The sequence below is a fragment of the Peromyscus leucopus genome, chromosome 4, assembly GCF_004664715.2.
Source record: "Peromyscus leucopus breed LL Stock chromosome 4, UCI_PerLeu_2.1, whole genome shotgun sequence".
Lineage (NCBI taxonomy): Eukaryota > Metazoa > Chordata > Mammalia > Rodentia > Cricetidae > Peromyscus > Peromyscus leucopus.
In genome coordinates, this window is record NC_051066.1 from 18,812,750 (window position 1) to 18,833,337 (window position 20,588).

At 34.6% G+C, this 20,588-nt stretch overlaps 1 protein-coding gene across 5 annotated transcripts in view; it reads right to left on the bottom strand.

Annotated features, from left to right (window-relative positions):
- Positions 1–20,588, bottom strand: part of Lrp1b (LDL receptor related protein 1B) — a 1,927,307-nt gene that overhangs the window by 205,584 nt on the left and 1,701,135 nt on the right. For all 5 annotated transcript variants that reach the window (XM_037205578.1, XM_028868856.2, XM_037205579.1 and 2 more), the window contains 4 exons: positions 18,550–18,643; positions 12,796–12,912; positions 12,558–12,677; positions 11,013–11,132 (listed from right to left, as the gene is read on the bottom strand). In XM_037205578.1, the coding sequence (XP_037061473.1) occupies positions 11,013–11,132; positions 12,558–12,677; positions 12,796–12,912; positions 18,550–18,643 (451 nt within the window). The remainder of the gene's footprint in view (positions 1–11,012; positions 11,133–12,557; positions 12,678–12,795; positions 12,913–18,549; positions 18,644–20,588) is intronic.

The window sequence follows — 20,588 nt, forward strand, 5'->3', positions numbered from 1 at the left end:
TGTGCTACCTTGCCCAGCCTTAATATAAGGGGAGGTGCCTAGTCCAATTGCAACTTGATATACCATGCTTGGTTAATACCCCTTTGAATCGTACCTTTTTTCGAAAGGGAAATAGAAGAGGAGTGGATTAGGGGGAGAAGAGTGGTGGTAGGGAGGGACTAGGAGGAGAAAAGGCAGGGTAAACTGTGGTCAGGTTGGAATATATGAAAGAAGATTTAATTTTAAAAATCATAACATTTATAAACACACTATTTCAAACAAATAAAGAAAAGATAAAGGTAAAAGGAAAAGTAAAATAAACCAAAGGTACTGAGCAAGTATATAAGACATTTTCTTAATTAGATTATTTATGGTGGAAAGACCTATACTTAATCTTTTAGTTGTAGTCCACATAAAATAATATGGAAGAAGCAAGCTTTTCTTTTTGTCGGCTTGCTTCAAATGTCACTGTCAAGTTTGTCTTCTCTGTTGTTTTCGCCAGTATTAAATCAAACTTTTTCAGGATTCCAAGGCAGACTGAAAACCAGCAGCTCTCCAAGAATCCTCTCGAAATCTAGACTGGCATTAAGAGACATCCGTCTTCATGGACTGAACAAATATGAGAGTCTGACTTTTCTGTTGTGTGAAAACCATTGTTAGAATACTTAGATATATCATGTGAGTAAATCTAATAAATCCCCTTTAATATCAGTTCTACCAGTTTTATTCCTTAAGAGATCCCCAACAAATATATCACCTTAGGATAAAAGGATGAAAAAATTATTCCAAGAAAATGGAACTAAGAAACAATATCTAAAAAATATCCAATATCTAAAGGTTGGATTTCAAACCAGGGCTAATTAGAAGAGATAGACATAAAGAGGAACATTTATTCTTCATTAAAGAAAAAGAAATTAACACACAGGATCCTAAACATGCTTCCACCAAACATAGGAGGAGCACCAAATTTCATTTAAATAAACACTGCTAGATCAAAAACAGCAGATTAAATCTAATACAGTGATTCTGGGTCAGTATTCTACCCAGTTCTCACCCAAAACAAGGTGATTGGAAAAAAAAAAAACAATAAAAAACTAAATAAAGAAATCCTGTAGTTAAATTAAATAATAAATTAAATGGACCTAATAGATATCTACAGAACATGCCTCATAAACACCAAATAATATATTATTTACAAAAAGCCCATGGAGATTTATTCAAATAAACTGTATATTAGGACACAAAATAAGTATCAACAAACAGGAAAACTGAAATCACATCCTATGTAACCAGAACAGAATAAAGCTAGATAGCAACAACAGAAACTACAAAAGTTACAAAATAATAATAATAATAAAAAAACCCTTATGGATCCTAAACCACCCACTACTAAATGATAATTGTGTTGATAAATAAATCTAGTAAAGGTATAAAATTTCTAGAATAAGCCGGGCGGTGATGGTGCATGCCTTCAATTCCAGCACTCAGCAGGCAGAGCCAGGTGGATCTCTGTGAGTTCGAGGCCAGCCTGGACTACCAAGTGAGTTCCAGGAAAGGTGCAAAGCTACACAGAGAAACCCTGTCTTGAAAAACCAAGAAAAAAAAAAAAAGAAAAAGAAAAAATTTCTACAATAAAAGAAAATGAAAATGCAACATCAAATTCTATGGGACATAATGAAGAACTTTGAGGAGGAAAGTTTACAGCACTAAGTAACTATGTAAGCAAGTTTGAAAGATGGAAAATCAATAGATTAAAGGTGTACCCAAAGCCCTTCTAAAAACAAGTAAAAATACCCTCCTAAAATAGATTGGGAGATATAATCAAAACCACGGCATAAATTAGTGAAATAGAAAGGAAAAATGCGATATAAAGAATCAACAAAACAAGTTACTCCTTAGAAAATATTAAAAAAAATTAGTGAAAACAAATAGAGAGAAGATGCCATTTAACAAAATTAGAGGGAAAAGGGGAGGCATTAAAACAGAAGAGACACTGAAGAAATTCTGAGAATCCTAAGGACACACTTCAAAATGTATATTCAAACAATCTTGAGAAATTAATAGAAGTTAGTTTCTAGATATATATATCTTACCAATGATAAATCAAGATGCAACAAATACATTTGAATATATGCATAACATCCAATGAGATACAAGTAGTGTTGAAAAATAAAACACTGCCAGGGGCAGTGGGTTCAACACAGAATTCCATCAGACTTTCCAAGATGAACTAACACCAACACTCCTCAAACTATTCCACAAAATAGAAAATGAAAGAACACTTCTAAATTATATTCATTAAATTATTATTGAACTGATACAAAACTATCAAAAGATCCACTGAAAGAAAATTAGAGGCCCATATCTCTAATGAATGTGGAAACAAAAGTTCTCAATAAAATACTTGCAGCTGCATTTCAGAAGACATCAAGAAGATTAATCACAATTATCAATTCTGCTTCATCCTAGAGATGCAGGAATGGTTCAACATACATATATCAATAAATAGACTCAAGTACATAAGTAGACTCAAGGACAGAAACAACACAATTATCTCAAAAGATGTAGAAAAGGCCTTTAACAAAATTGAACATCCTTTCAGGTTAAAAGTCCAAGAGAATGTTGGAATACACGGCACACATTTCAGAATAATAAAGACAATATACAGCAAGTCTATAGATAACATCTTGAGAAACAGAGGAGACAAAGAACTTCTGCTAAAATCTGGATTAAAACAAGGATGTGTACTCTTCACTCTTGCTCAATATAGTGCTTGGAATCTTAGATAGATCAGTAACACAAGTGAAGAACATAAAGAGATACAAATATGAAATGAAAAAGTCAAAGTATCCTAATTTGCAGATGATATGATTATATATACAAAATATTCTAAAGTTTCCACCAGAACTCTCCTACACTCAATAAACACATTCAGCAAAGTAGTAGTTACAAAAAAAATCAGTAGCCTTCCAAAAACAAAAAAATAAGCCTACCAAGAAAGAAATCAGAGAAACTATTCCATTCTTAATAACCGTGTATGTGTGAGAGAGTGTGTGTGTATGTATGTCAATATAACCAAGTAAGTGGGAGGTTTATACTATTAAAACTTTAAGATACTGGAAAGTAAATAAATAAGTTGAAAAAAATAATATAACAGAATATGAAAATGCATCTTACACTCATGGATTGGTTGACTTAATACAGTAAAAATACCCACCCTACCCAAGTCAATCTACATATATAATGCAATCCTCATAAAAAAACCCTCAAAACAATTATTCACAGAAATTGATTTTTAAAAAGTATCATTTCACATGGAAGCACAAAAGATCAAATATAACCAAAATTGCCTTGAACAATAGAAAAATGCTGTATTTTTCACCATCCTAGATTTTAAATCACACTATAGAATTATATTAACAATATCACCTTGGTAATAACACAAAAACAGACTCATTGTTCAATATAATAGAAGTGTAGACCCAGCACTGCACATATTACTAACAGTTTTATATCCACCCAGTTTTTTGATAAAGAAGTCAAAGTGCATATGGGAGAAAAGACATCTACAACAAATTGTGCTGGACAAACAAGATAGCTCCATATAGAAAAATAAAACTAGTTCTTTGTCTCTTACCACGCACAAAATTCCAAAAATCATAAACAATCTCAACACAGGATTTGATACACTGAATGCAGTAGAGAGAAAGTAAGGAATAAACTTGAAATCATTGGCACAGGAAAGGCCTTTTTGAACAGGACACCAATACACTCAGAGCAACAATTAGTAAATCAGATGTCATGCAACTAAAATATGTGTATCAAATAATACAAGAATTTGAATGAAATTTCAAACTATAGAAAGGGGAAATATTTACTAACTATACTTCTTACAGTTAATATATATAATATACAATGAATAAAAAAACTAAATACGAAGAAAACAACCAATTAAAATGAGGAATGAAATTGATCACAAAGTTATAAAAAAGGAGGAGATACAAATGACTGAGAAATGTTCAACATTCTTAACAATCAGGTAAATAAAAATTGGAAGTATTTTGAGATTCCATCTTGCCTCAGTTAGAATGGCTATAACCAAAAAAATGAAAAAAAAAATGATTACAGTGTTCCATGGTTATGGGAAAGAACTGGTGTGCCACTATGTAAATCGGTGTGGAGGTTCCTCAGAGAGTTAAAAGTAGATATATCATATTACCCAACTATATTCCTTGTGCTGGTTTAAATGAGAAATACACTTCATGGGCTTATGTATTTGAATACCCAATCTCCTTTTGTAGTGCTGCTTAGGGAGATTTTGAGTGCCACTGCCTTGCTGGAAAAATATTTTATGGGGGGAGAGATTTGAAATTTTCTAGCCTTGGCCCATTTCCATATTGATCTCTCTGTTTCTTGCTTGTTGAAATGTGATCAGTCCTTATATTTCCTGCTGCCATGCCTAGAGCTTGCTCCCATGCCTTCCTACTTTGAGGGTCTCTTGCCCCTTGAAAGAGGTATTTCCAAATAAACTCTTTCGTGAGTTGATTTAGGGCATTGTGTTTTATCACAGCTACAGAAAACTAAGAAATACAGAAGAAAGTACCAGAAGTCAGGTGTTAATGTGGAGAACTTGACCTTGAGGTTTGGAGGCATTTCAAAGACTTTCTAATTTAGACTAGAAAAGTGATTGAATTTTATAAGCAAACCTTAATGGGGCATTCTAATTGTAGACACTCCTGGCACAGAATCTGTTTTTTGTTTTATTTGTGTTTGTTTTATTTTATTTTCTTAACCATTTCCTGAGAACTTAGCTAAGGGTAAGTTGAAACATAATAGACTAATTTCTTCGGAGGAGGAACAAACTATGAAGGCAATATAATAGTGAGTCTGTGCCACAGTTACAAATGATTTCCCTTAGGCATGTCGATATAAAAAATAACAAGTGCAGTAGGAAGAAATCCAGCAGATACAATTTCAAGAGGAAAAGAACACAAGGAAAAGTAATGTTGCAGCCAAGGCTGTGGTAACAGAGTAGTTGTAATTGTTAAACTGGTTAGTGCCATTAAGTGGTAAGCTCACTCTGCAATAAAACTAAGTGAAGGATACCTTCAGTGAAAGGACTCACAGAACTAAGCTTCTAATTTTTGAAAAGCAACTTAGGAAATTTACAGCTCCAGGAAAGCAACTGAATACTGCAGCTTCTGCAAATAGGATTAAAGATTCTGAGTATTTATTCCTTCTGGTAACATTATCCACATATTTCCATAAATTTAGAGGCATGGACATCTCATGAGTAAGGGAGTCTTGGCTTCTTCCTCTTTATTTCAGACAGTACTGAAGCCAGGAAACATAAGGCATGGAAGCACCTGTTACTTTCTGATAGGCCTTTGAAAGAAAATGAGAAAGAGAAGCTTGGGTGACAACAAAGACACCACGATGCTGGAGGTGCCAAAGCCACGAGACATTCCTCAAGAAGAGCTCCATACAGAGAGTTTAACAAACTAAAGAGAAAGATATGTGATGCATACAACAAACCTTGAAGGCTTGAGCCATCTACCTGTTACTGGGAATGGAGCTATAGGATTTGATATTTACCTTAATGGGTTTCAGTCTTGTTTTGGTCCAGAAGTTCTTCACATTACTTCATTCCTCCATTTTCAAACAGAAATGTATGATTGAATGCTGAAAACATGCAATTTTCTTTTTTGTTTTCACAGAATATCATTTTAAGAGGTTACCTTGAGTCTCTGAAGAAGAGACATGGTCATTTATACAGTGCTGGTGACAGAAATGATTATTGTGCATTTTAAAGTTGGACTAAATGCATTTTGCATCATAATAAGCCTTTTGGGAGAACTGAGTACAAAGTAGTTGTTTGAGTTAAGACACATTCCTCATAGGTCCATGTGTTTGAATACTTGGTCTCCATTTGGTTGTTCTGTCTGTGATATTTTACGAGGTGTGGCCATACAGAATGAAGTAAATCATGCTGAGTTTTGGGATTTCATAGTCCTGGACCATTTCCAGTTTTGTCTCTCTGCTTCATGCTTGTGACTAGAGTGTGATCTATCAGATGTCTAATACTGCTGCCATGCCTGCCTCTTCTGCCATGCGTACCAACCCCCCCCCCCCCGTGGTGGACTAGTCGACTCTTGTGCTTCCAAAAGAGGTAAGACAATGTAAAGTTTCATAAATTGCTTTTGATCATGGTCTTTTATCACAGCAACAGAATAGTAATTAATACACAACTCTAGGGCATATTCTCAAATGAATCTATACCCTAATACAGAGACACCTGCTCATACATGTTCAGTAATGCTCTATTCAAAATAGCCAGGAAATAGACAAAAAATACCCCAATATCCTTCTACTGATAACTGAATAATGAAAATGTGGTATCTTTACATACTGCTTTATTTTTTCAGTTGTTAACAAAAATGAAATGGGTTTGAAACACTGTAAAATTACACAAACTTCAGTGAACAGTGCAATTTCACATTTCTTCTGCTTTTCCTTAACATCCAGAAAAACCCCACCTTCCATGAAAGAATGACTGGTGAATTCTAGGAATGTATCTGTCTTAGCACTTATTCAGGGAAGGAAAGTATGCAAAAAATAGAATGCACAGTGTGAGAAGCCATGGGTCGCAGACAAGATCTGCTCTTTTGCTTGCCCTTAAAGAGTATTTTTAACTCACGATAACCTCATGAGGAATCTCAGTGGGTAGTCTTTTACAATAAGGAAATATTCAGAAAAAAATGGGAATATAATTTTGAAGGCTAATATTTTAATTGAGAATAAGATAAACAATAACTTGCTCTCAGTGTCCATAATTCAGGAAGAGCTGACATCCCAGACTAAAGTCCACCACAGCTCTCCATCTATTTCCATTATGTTCTACATAAGCATTGCACATAGTTGTGATAACTAAAGTAATTATTATCCTGTCTTTACCATATATGCTGGAGTGTTAATATCTGAAAATTGACTCTTCACAAGTTCACAGTGCTCTTACTTGAATCCTCAAAGTTATTTTTATAAGAGCACATCTAGGTTTATTTAAATATGATCTTTAAAAACTGTACCTTTTTTTACTTACTTGTAGATGCTTTACCAAGTAGTAGTGATTAAAATACAAAGCAATTCAAAGTTCCATTGCGGATACTTGATTTCAGTAATATCCACCACAGACATACAAGGATGGTGCTAAGCAAACATCATAACAGTTGAAAATACAAGTGAGGAGAATCCTGTATGAAAATGCTAACCCAAAGTCTATTTATGTGGGATTTTATACAGTAAAATCTGACTAACCACACATTTTTCCCCAAAAGTAGCTACTAGGAATCTGAATTTAAAGTCTACACTTAGAAAACTCACTTAGTTTTTTTCCTATAAAATGCCAATGCTTATTTTCTTCATATGCTATTGCAAATCTTCACTCTGATTCATAGAAAAGTATTCACAGGCTACTATTTTGTCATTTTAGAGTTAGATACGTTTGAAAAGAATGAGAAAAAAAAGGATGTCAAAGAATTTTTTCAAACAAAAAATAATCACAGAATATGAGCTACCTGGTGATATTTTAGGAGAAAACAACTACATCACCTGCACTTTTTGTTAAAGTAAATTGGTTCCTATATCAATTCAGTTTACATTCCTAGTAAACAAAAAGCTATTTCCTCTCAGTTTACTACAGATCTCTCCAGAGTCTAGGATATTTGGCAGGCTACCTGCCTCCTTGTGTGGGCTCCCTGTTAGCTTCCTGCAACATATTCTAAATCTCAGTCTGTTTTGTGAATACAGGAAAAAAAATCAAAAGAAGTATCAACAAATGACTATTCATCCTTCTGAGGGCAGACTGTCAACCAGTAAGGTCAGTAAAATGTTGGTAACCTGAATATCCTAACATTAAGGGGTGGCTTTACTGTCTTTCTCTCTTTCTTTCACAAGTATGCACACACACACACACACACACACACACACCAATACACAGAGACAGGCAGCTGTCCCGGCTGCACAGTGAGAAAAGGGTGAATTTCTCAAAACAAATGTATAAAAGAAAAACATGCTATAGGATTAAAGAGCATAAACTACAGGAAAGCGGTACCATAGTAGAAATATTATTGAAATAAAGTCTTTTTCTACATAATAAATAATTTTCCACCTTACCAAGCTTTAAAAACATTCATTTTCATTATAAAGACTTGAGTGCTTAGAAATATATGATAGGAAATCATTACATTTAAGAGTTTCCAATTGCTGAAACAAGAATTGTATTGGGCCAGCTTTTAAAAGAGAAACATGGAGCTATGTGACTGTATTTTAAAGTTCTAGAATTAGATCATCAACCACAAACTCCACTGGAGATGTATAGCATGTAAGGTGTCCATATATGTTACATTATAATGATGCCTCAGGATGTTAGGGGATTTTAAAAAGGAATTATTCAGAGTGAAATAAGTATAAGATGAGAAACAGTAAGGAAAGATGCCTTTTTGTAGGTACAGTCACATGGATCTGTGAAAATCTTACTTCAAGGGGTCCCATGTATCAGTAGAAATTTCAGAGCAGAGTAGGAGTTCGATATATATGAAAACATGGGCTTTTACAAGGATAAAGACTCAGTAGTTGAACTCTAGGGTTCAGATATTTGAGAAAAATCTCAGGATGATTATGGATACAAACAGTCCTTCTGTTTTCAAACAAAAAGTCCTGCTATCAAGTTTCTCTAAATATCTACAGAGAGAGAATCTATAACAATATTTCAGTATCCCCCTTAACACATCAGCCTCTAGGCCTACCATATAACTGCAAAATGAGGAGGTTCACAACACTTGTTTGCTACTCAAAATATAATGCATCAGTTTGTAACTGTTATTAAAATATAGGAAATACAGGTTTAAATCACCAAGTAGATGCCAGCATTCATGTCCCATCCTTTTAAAATTTCCCCATGCGTTATTGTGAAATAAGCATTTGCTAAGTGCTATCTTAAATGTTAATTGGAGCAAATTCACAAATGATTGAATAAAACGATCATATATTATATCACTCCAGTTACAGGCATCTATTATGGAGTTGAGTTTCAGTCCTCAGCCTCATTCTAGGACCCAAAGCTTAAGTATAGTTCAACGCATAACTGACTATAGGATGAATGCAGTCCTCCCTCTGAGTTTTATCAAACCTAATCAAAATGTACACCCACGCAAAATCTTTACAGCACAGGTTTATTAAATGTTTTGTTTTTAATTTACTAAAAGTTTTTAATAATTATATACAAATGACTTTCAGCAAGAAAATGGATTAATTACTTGTTAAAAATATTTATATTCTGACATAGTCAATATTAAGTCTCAAAAATAACAGAAAATACGATGTAATTTTTGAATTTTTATTTATTTTGTGTGTTTCTATGTGTGTATTTATGCTTGAATGGCTGAGCGCACAAGCCACTCTTTGAGGAAAGTCATTTATCTCCTGCAACCTTGTGAGATTAAGGGATCAAACTCTGCTCATCAGGCCTGTAGGCAAGGACCTCTACCCACTGTGTCATTTTTCTGGTCCTATGCTATGGATAGCATAGCTTGCTATCCATATATACATGCTGAAAATAGTTCCTCATTTATTATGTATTTGTTCTGTATTTAGACCTACTAATTTTTTATTTTCCTAAGACATAGACAACCTCACTCAAATTTCCTGGCCATGTATTAAAGAAAAAAAAAATCAAAGCACATGCCAATCCATCCTATGGTTTTGGTTGAATATGCTCAGTGTCATGATGGAATAATCACACTGAAGAGAATAAAAAGGTACTGTAGAAAGACCAAGCCTTCTTAGTATATCATCACCAGCACTTTTATTTCTGATAGTCGAGCAGAAATCTTTGTTGAATTATATCTTCTATCAAAAACAATATCATGTTCAAGTTTCAGGATTAAACTATAGAAATCACACTCTAGCCAGTAAGCAATTTAAATTTAATACCTCACCCTATTTGACTTTATCAAAAGCCTTGCAGAAGACAACACAGCTAACCAGCCAGTGAAATTAACTCACTTACCAAAGCTCATAATAGGGGGATTGGTGAACAGTATGGGTGGAGACTTTATGATTAACTGTGCATACCAAGTGGTAACTGACAATTATAGAACACTATGATAAGCTATAATGGTTGTGTGTTGTTAAGATAGTTTTATGGAATTGTATTAAGAAAATTACTTAAGACCTTCATATTTGCTCTTCAGTATAAATGGAATCTCAGAACCTTATGATTTTAATTATCTTCACAATGAGGAATCTTTGTAAATGCACTTAAACAATTCTGAATCACTCAGAAGTCCTATATGTATTTTGCACAAATTTCGTCTCTTCTATTCAATTACTAGTTTAAATGCTTTCTCTTCTATAAATGTCAAGTTTACATATTTGCATACAAAAGGGGTGAAATTAGTATTTAATAAATGTTGATAAAAGAAGTTGGACTTAAGAGGTGTTTTTCATCTTATCTTGGTCTTGACACTTCCAAAACAGGATACCGATACCTTGCAGTAACTGATGGCTATATTCTTCATTCTAAATTTTTAAGAAACATTGTACCCGAACATAATTGCAAATATTAACATTTCAAAAGAAATTTTCACAATCATAGTCATCTATTAAAATATAACCAATATTTTATTCACTTTCCTATTCTTTCATTATGTTTTGATTTACCCTACAATTTCCCTAAACTGCTCATCTTTTGCATTTCGTTCCATCTTACCCTGTGCTTTCTGTAAACAGCTCATCAATTACACGTCCTTCCATTTTAATCCCTGCTTTTATTACGCAGGCCATCCACTTTATTTCCTTCCATCTCAGTCTGTTTTCTGTAAACAGCTCATCTAAGTTTGTTAGGACTCTCAGAACACTGGAGCAAACGTGTCCATGTCCACTTGTTTCTGAGCTGTGATTTTTTTTTCTCTGTATTTAGCTCAGACTATGGCACCAGTGCATGGAGCCGACCTTTGTAGCTGTGAAGCACTCACCACAGTTGGCCTCGTCAGAGGCATCTGCGCAGTCTGGGTCTTCATCACAAACCCACAGCTTGGAGATGCAATGCTTTGTAGTCTTGCATTGGAAATAGTCAGGAGAGCAGCTGTTTTCAGCTTAAAAAGAAAAATATCTATAAATGTGCAACATTCAGCATAAATAGATGTGCTATTTATAAAAAGCTTTTAGACAAGTGCTTGAGACAGTTCAATGAAAGCTTCTCTTTTCATTAATGGGGTACTGAGCAGAGGAAACTTAAGTTTTAATTCCTGTAATGTGCAACCATTCGCCTCCCTCACTGAAAATAGAAAGAAAAACATATTTTGTGATGATACATGAATAAAATCAGCCTTTGTTAATGAGCTTCAGATTATGTATCTGGAAAACACTTTTTAAGATGAAGAATTCAGTCTCCCAAAATAACTTTTAAAATATTTTTAGAGCTCATTCTTATTCATTTTATAAGCCAAATGACTAAGCTTGAAAGATTATAAATGAATGAGGAAATAAAAAGGCATAATGTTTAATAAAAATCCTCAGAAGTTGTATGTAGTTTTGGAGAGAGTGGTAAAGGCTTGACGCAGACTGTAAACTGCATCACTATTCTGGCCACTTTAAGGACCCCCTGCTAGGGTGGACAGCTGTGTGAACTGGTCCTAACACTATTCAGAACACAGAGTCTTAACCAAATTGCTGGATATCTGCATATTATTTACTGATAAAAGTTTTAGAGGAGAAAATCAAACTACAGCAGGATAGAAATATTCACAGTAGTGTTGTTGAAAACCTGAAATTTGACAGGTGCTCCATCCTTTGGGTTCTCTCTCTCTCTCTCTCTCTCTCTCTCTCTCTCTCTCTCTCTCTCTCTCTCTCTCTCTCTGTTTTTACATACATGAACATCATGAACATATGACTGTCTATCCATTCCTCCAGGTGGAATATAGTGCTTTGCCTTCTTTTAAATGTGTTTGACATTTGGATGAAGATGGGAGTATAATGTGACAAGAACAAAAATAATTTACTATTATTCTTTCAAGTAGATTTTAGGGATTACTATGTGAAGCATCACTTGTAACTTACTTTGTTTTTATATCGAATAATTTCAACAGGTATTTCATGGAACAAAAATCCCTAATTAAAATGGAGCAGATTTCCCATAAATCATTAACGAATAGGCCTAAAGTACCTATACTTAATAGCAAGTAAAGTCAATTAATGAGAAAACATCTTGTAATCAACTTCTATGATGTTGTTTTGATGCTTTGCTTTATAATTACATGGGTAAGCACATCCTGTCCATGTCTGCCACAATCTCCAGGTAGCTCTTAAAATAAAGATTATTTGGAATCTTTTTATTTTTCTCTCTGTTTTATGTAGAACTTCTTAAATAATGCCTTGTAATTGATACAATTTAGTCATTTCTTGTCCATATTTTTTTCTCTTGTTTCTCTACACTGCATGAATTTATGAAGATTAATGTTTATTCCTGTTTCAGTTAGCATTCTACAGTCCAACCAGACAGGACATTCCGTGTGACTTACGACAGTCCCTTTCATCTTCCTCATCACCACAGTCATCTTGTCCATTACATCTGAGGTTTACTGGGATACATTTCTGGTTCTTGGTACACTTGAACTGACCTGGCAGACAGACATGTGTGTCTAAGACAAAAAGAAGAAAATAATGTGACCTAAGACCCACATCTGCATTTACATCAGTGCAATCATGAGAAATCAAGGCTTAGATGTATGTGCCCAAGTTAGGACTTTCATCACCTACCACAGTTAAGTTCATCAGAATTGTCTCCACAGTCATTCTCCCCATCACAGATGAAAGCAGGCAGTGCACAGAGTCCTGTTCCACACTGAAATCGGCCTGGCTGACATTTAAATTCAGCTGGGAGAGAAAGCATGCAGGTGTTTGTAGATGGCAATCTAAGTTCCTGATGTCTTAAACAGAAATTTTCTGACAGTGTTATTGGTATTTTGCATTGAATATATCTTGAGCATAAAGAGAAAACCTCATATCTATAGGTCTATTAGAGTCTGGTGAACATCTAAGTAATGGACAACCCAGATGTCCTCCCGACCTGCACTTTATAAACTCTCCTACCAGAGAAGCAAAATATCAACATGCAAACTATAACTAAAACAATTAACTTAAGGGTTGGGAGGTAGTATCACAATTGGTGAAATGATGAACAAGCTCAAAGACTTGAGTTCAAATTCCAGAACCCATGTTAACAGGTGTGCATGGTAGCCCACACTTATAATCCTAGTGCTGGGACAGCAAATGCAGGTTGATTCTTGAGGAATGTAAGCCAGGAAGCACACACATCACCAAGTTACAGGCTAAGAGTTCCTGTCTCATTTGAGGAGGAAACTCAACATTGATCTCTGAACTCCCCATGCACAAAACACACATGCATTTGCACATACACATACATGCATACATACACGTACACACACACACAGCAGTAAAGCACTAAATAACGATCTCACTTCATTGCTAGGCTGTTGCTAAACTTACTAGAGAGATTTTACTCTAGTTCCATTTCTTGAAGAATTATTTGTTCTTGCTGCCTACAAAGTATTTATGGCCTCGGCCATAAATATATATATATTTGGTTTTTCGAGACAGGGTTTCTCTGTGTAGCTTTGTGCCTTTCCTGGATCTCACTCTGTAGACCAGGCTGGCCTCGAAATCACAAAGATCGACCTGCCTCTGCCTCCCGAGTGCTGGGATTAAAGGTGTGTGCCACCACCGCCTGGCTCGGCACATATTCTTTAGTGCTAACTGAATACTTCCTGTGTCCATCACATTTAGAACATGTTTTTTTTTATATATTAATTGAATTTTTATATGGTAAACATTTTGCATAACATTTACATTATTACAATAAACTCCTCATAAATTGTAGCATTTTTCTCTTGTAATACGTTTTGCTTATATATAAGGAGTAGTTAAAAATACAGAAGATCTACTGAGATATATTCTGTGTTAAGTGCTCAGTAGATCTATCAGTGCAGATTTTTATTTATAAAAATTATAGCCCCTCACATGACCAACAGTATGGCCATTCAAAAATAGGGGAACTAAGAGTTGTTGATATTACCAATTCAGTCAAAGAGGTTCCATTTTCCAGAGGTAGACACCATGTTCTGACCCAGACCTAACTCTGAAACTGTCACAGAATTCATATTACTCACAATGAAGCACTATTTTTGGACTGATTCCCATGGATTATTAATTACTGACTGCTAGCTTAATACTAGCCTCTTTATTAGCTCAAGTTGGGGAATAAAACATAATTGAAGTTTTATACTTGATTCAGGAAACATAATATATTCTTAATTACAGTATCGCTGAAATTTTTAAATTCTCTACAAAGTAAATCTTAATGTATATTTTACTTCCTTAAAAAATTCCAAAATATTTTCACCTATAGAGTTTGTTAACTGCATTTGATGTTGGACTGCAAGATACATACATATTCCAATTTTGTTACCTGTCAGTTCATGCATAATTTTCTTTATTAATACTTTTGTTATATAAACATCCCTCCCAAGAAAAGGGTTACAGTGATTAAATGAATGTTTAAGAAATAACTTGGGGAGCTCAAGAGATGGCTCAGAGGTTAAGGGTGTGGGTGCTCCTCCAAAGGACCTTGCTTCAGTTCTCAGCAGTCTCACAGCAGCTCACAACCATCTCTTGCTCCAGGGGATCCAACTTCCAATTTTGGCTACCACAGACATTTCATGCATGTGGGATACAGACACACATGCAGGAAAAACACCCATACACATTAAATAAAAATGAATAAGTCTTTAAAAAGTTGATTAAAAAAAGAAAAGAAAACTTGGAAGCTACTGTGATGTTAATATGTGTTTTTGGAATGATTTGAGTGTGTTAGAAAATTGTACCAAATGTAATTTGAACTTACAGTGACAGAATTCCTGATCATTGTGTTCATACAAATATCACTTTGTAAGATTTCATATGTGTGATACTTGCATCAGGCCTCCTTAGAACATCATATCAAATGTAATTTCAACTTACAATGACAGAGAATTCCTGATCTCTGTGTTTATATAAATAGCACTCAGTACATTTTCAAGTGTGTGATACTTGGATCAGGCTTTCTTGCCTTCTTAGATGAAGTTGCAGGCAGTCAGTATATACAAATTGTGATGCTGCAACTACTCAAACACAAACAAGAACAGGGGAGATGGCTCAGCAGTTAAGAGCACTGGCTGCTCTTCCACAAGCGCTAGGATCAATTCTCAGCATACATGTTGTGGCCCTCAACTCTTCGAAACTCCAGTTCTAATGGATACAATGCCCTCTTCTGGTCTCCATAGGCATTGAACACATGTTGTACACATGGAAGCAAAACACTCATACATATAAAATTTCAAAATAAAATATTTATAAATTATCCAAACCCTTCACAGTTTTATATATTCCACTTTTAAAGCACCATGGCTCTGAAAGTGCCGTCACTAGACATTTAAGGATTTAATCTATCAACTGCAAGTAAACATGTATATGCTAATAATCACAAAAATGTTATTGGAAAATCACGACAAACTACTGTTAAAACAGATAATGAAATGTTTATATGAAGATGGATGAGAAACTGATCTCCATATCATAAGTAACAGGAGAAAATATTAGACAAGGTCTTAACATCAAACTAAAATGATTTTTCAAAGAAAATGAATCAATCACAGTAGGAGCGACAACCTATGAAAAGGGAGAAATGTTTCAAAAATATATATCCTAATTATGGATTGATACACTAAATGCATGACAAAATCAACTCCAACATAAATTAATAAATTAGAAAATTTTAAGAATGGGCTAAATGCTTAAAATAAAAATAGGATAAAAGACATTACTAATTTCAAAATTAATGAATATGAGCCATCAGCTCAAATCTATCAAAATAAGTATTATTATTATTATTTTTAAAGATTTATTTATTTATTATGTATACAATGTTCTGCCTGCACGTATCCCTGCAAGCCAGAAGAGGGCACCAGATCTCATTACAGATGGTTGTGAGCCACCATGTTGTTGCTGGGAATTGAACTCAGGACCTTTGGAAGAACAAGCAGTGCTCTTAACCTCTGAGCCATCTCTCCAGCCCCAAAATAAGTATTATTTTTAAAGGACAAAGTTTGCCAAATATTGTTCAAATGTGGAGAAAGGTACCGTACACTATTGACAGCAATATAAATTAGTTAATAGCACAGGAATTTATGGGAAGCTCCTTTAAAAGTGAAATAGAACTACCATGTATATGTACATGTTCAAAGGAAATGAAATCAGCACATTGGAAATTTGTTGCCACATTGGTATTTGCTGCAGTTACTTATGGTGGCACAGTAAAGCATCACCTTAGGTGTACATAGACAGATGAACAAGGACATGTCACAGGGAAACACTGAGCTATCATTCAGGCTTAAATAAGGAGGAAATCTCATTTGTGATAATTTGCATGAATCTAGAAAGCATTAACCATGCCAAATGGTCCAGGTATAGAAAGAGGAAATACTGTTTCATGGCTTATATATATAAACTTTTAGAACAAAAAAAGAAAGTCCTGAAAATGAACAGTAAAATAATAGTTACTAGAGGCTGTGGAGTGGAAGATTGGGGAGATCATGGCCACCGGATATGAAAATTCAATTATACAAGAAAAATAAGTTCCAAAGATCAATTACATATCATAACAGCTATGTTTTTAACACCATATTCCATACTTGATGATTACTGAGAAAGATTCTACATGTTCTTAATACAAAATAAATAATGATCACATAAGGTAATATATATGTTAAATGGCTTAAATTAACTATTTAATATATGCAAATATACTAGAACATATATATGCCATCACTATATATAAATTTAATTTTTAATTAAAATAAAATATGCAAATACTAATATTTAACCAGGATAAGGACCATACACCAGCAATGTGTCTTCTCTGAATTTTTCAAATGAACATAAGCACTTGACAATATGTATTCTGAAAGTATTCAATTGGTAGAAACTCTCATTAACTCTGCAGTTAACTCTTTCCATCAGTGAATTACAACATGATATTTCAAAATTACAAATAGAATTCAGAAGTTGCAAATCCTTAAGAGAAAAATCGTTGTGATTCTGACTTTGCTGTAAGGTCTTTAAGGTGGTGTTTCCCTTAACAATGGTGGCTCTGATCAGTAAAGGTCATCTTGATAGAACATTAACAGGCACAGGCCAGTATTTTGAAATATACAAAGACAAATGGTATTTACTTTATTCACTACATCATGGGAAAACTTCTTTTATTGTGGAGAAAACAATTTTCTTATAACAAATTAGTCTTAGTAAGTGTTCATCATCATCCATCCGTACCAGTCCTGCTTTTGGCATACGTTCTAATTCAAAACTTTTATAAAGAATAATTTGATCATAACTTTATACCTATTGTTCATGAGTCCTTCTCTTCATGAATTGTCTGCTACAGTGAAAATAAAATCTGTCAACGATGTTTAAAAAAATCAAACACAGAAAGATTAGAAAAGGAATGGTTTTTCATTTGATTTCTCATCAAAGTGGTGGCTTCTTGATTTCCACATAAAAAGAGAATGTGTGAAACAACTTCCAGAGTATGAGGTTGGTAGTGGAAAGGAAGATGCAACACAGTTCATTTAAGTAACAATCTGAAAATGTGAAACAGCTTTATAATTGGTGCTAGAAGGTTCTTCAGAAGTAAATAACTGCCGTTCACTTAGATGGTACTCTATCTTCAGTGTAAGCCTTAGGATCTTATACTCGGTTGTCAAGGCCAATCAAGGCCAACTCATGGATCAGTTGTCAGAGCCAAGTCAGGGCAACTATGCACTGAGACACTGAAGGAATTATCAGGATTGACTGCAAGCATCTTCAACTTGACAAGGAAGGATTGGAATGACCTATGGAGTGAACTATAGCAGGATTTCCAGGAAGTCTTCTGATTGCCCATCACCACCTAAGTTAGCAATGATTGCTAACCTAGAGCTCTAACCGCAGTTGTCATAGTCAGTAACCATTTTACAGTAGCTGCTAAGGGCAAATTAAATCAAGTTAACATAGATAAAAATTAGCATTAAAAAGTCTGATTCCTCAAGGAGTTTCAAGATTTTAACACTGACAAAAAAGATACAAGTTTCTACCCATTATATAGAAAGGAATTTCTATATCTTGCTGATTTGTATTTCAAATTTGGTGAATACATTAAGTCAAAAATCACAGCAATTACTATACTACTGATTACTGTAAAGCAAAGGTTTTGTTCAGAAAAAAAAAAATCAGTCAACAGAGACAAAACCAAGACATTGCAACCATTTTCTTTATAATTTTTATAAGAAGTGAGATAAAATTTTTTCTAAGTTAAAAATGGGAATGTTTGGAAAATGCTTTAGCATAAACCTAGATGATTTCTACAAGTCTGGAATGTAAAGAACTCTGAAGTCTAAACCCAATGTTCAGAATACTCACGACAGTCTTCAGGTTCATCAGATCCATCACCACAGTCATCCACAGTGTCACATTTCCACCAGAAAGGGATGCATTTATCAGTTTTGCACTGAAACTTTAAAAAAAAGGTGCAAGAAGAATGTTGATAACCATAACACATGGACAATGGGTATTCATGCAGAACATGATGCAGCATGTCCAACTCTCTCACTGTAATTATGAACATGCATGGTTGTAGAGCCTCCATGGTGAGGGATGAGTGTACAAACCTCAACACAGTCCTCCAGGAAATTTCACTGCTCAGAACACCCTGACGACTTCAGTGTCCACAACAAGACTCATGCATTTCCATGTAGTCTGAAGGGCCGTTTTAACGGCAACAGGACACCTACCTAAGTTGTTGCTACAGAGACTGCATGGCCATAAAAACTTCAAACATTTACCTGAACCCATATAGATAATGTCTGTCAAACACTATTCAAGGTAAAAAAGGACCAGCGCTATCAGAAACAGATATAAACCTGAATAAGGTAAATTTGAATTAATTGAAGAGAGAATTACATTTTCATAAGAATCTAGGAGACTTCAGTGAAATTCAGGTCAGCTCTTATTCTCTCATTCTTTAGATGCTGTAGGCCAACTTGGAAGATTCCTTCCAGGTGTACAATCACAGTTCCTCAGTGTCATGAATGTTCTCAAATCAATCAAACAAACAAAAAAAACCTACCTGTCATCAGAATTTGAAGCTTCCCACATAAATTTTGTTGACTACTGTCTTTATTTTCATTGATTGGAATTATTTAAAAACATATGCACTAGAAGATAGCAGGCTTGAATGTACTCAGAAACAATCATCCCTATATGAAAATTTCTTACTAGAGCTTGTTATTGGAGCAACTAATACATGCTAAATGTTTTAATTGTACATCATTTGGGAAAAAAAGGAAAGGGAATTTAAAGTAATGTTTTCAAAGATGTAAAAATAAAGCTGTAATACTCTCTTTGCTGATTTTATTTTATTGGCCTATTTATTCACTTATTGCTTTGTATTTATTTGAAGCAGGAACAGACTCAGAAACCTGAACCCTTGAACTCATGGTAATATTTTAAAGTGCTAAGATCACAGATATGACCAAATAATAAAAATTGAAAAGAAACACAGAAGAAATTTACATTATAAAATTTAATATAATTCAAAATTCTAGTCACTTAAAGCTCCAATGACAGATGTCATTTATTTTTAAATCCTTCCCTTTAAAATATCAAAGTAGCCATGAGAAAGGTAGGTTGGGGCAGAAGTTGTTCAACCATATCTTTTTTGTTTTTTTTTTTTTTTTTTTTTTTTTTTTTTTTTTTTTTTTTTTTTTTTTTTTGAGACAGGGTTTCTCTGTGTAGCTTTGCTCCTTTCCTGGATCTCACTCTGTAGACCAGGCTGGCCTCGATCTCACAAAGATCGACCTGCCTCTGCCTCCCGAGTTCTGGGATTAAAGGCATGTGCCACCACCGCCCGGCTTTTTTTTTTTTTTTTTTTTTTTTTTTTTTTGTATTAACAAGTTTAGAGAAAATTGACTTAGGAAAACAGCCTGATGTGGTGGTATTGTGTATTCTAATAAATTTATCTGGGGTCAGAGAACAGACAGCCACTAGATACAAAGGCTAGAAAATGGTGGCACTCACACCTTTAATCCTAGCATTCCAGAGATAGAAATCCCTCTGGATCTCTGTGAGTTCAAGGCCACATTGGAAATAGCCAAGCATGGTGACACGCCTTTAATCCCAGAAAGCCAGCCTTTAATCCCAGGGAGTGGTGGTAGAAAACAGGAAGATATATAAGGCGTGAGGACCAGAAACTAGCGGCATTTGGCTGGTTAAGTATTTGGCTGGTTAAGCATGTGGCTGGTTAAGCATTCAGGCTTTTGAGCAGTAATTCAGCTGAGACCCATTCCGGATGAGGACTCAGAGGCCTCCAGTCTGAGGAGACAAGACCAGCTGAGGATCCGGCGAGGTGAGATAGCTGTGGCTTGTCCTGTCTCTCTGATCTACCAGCATGGACCCCAATA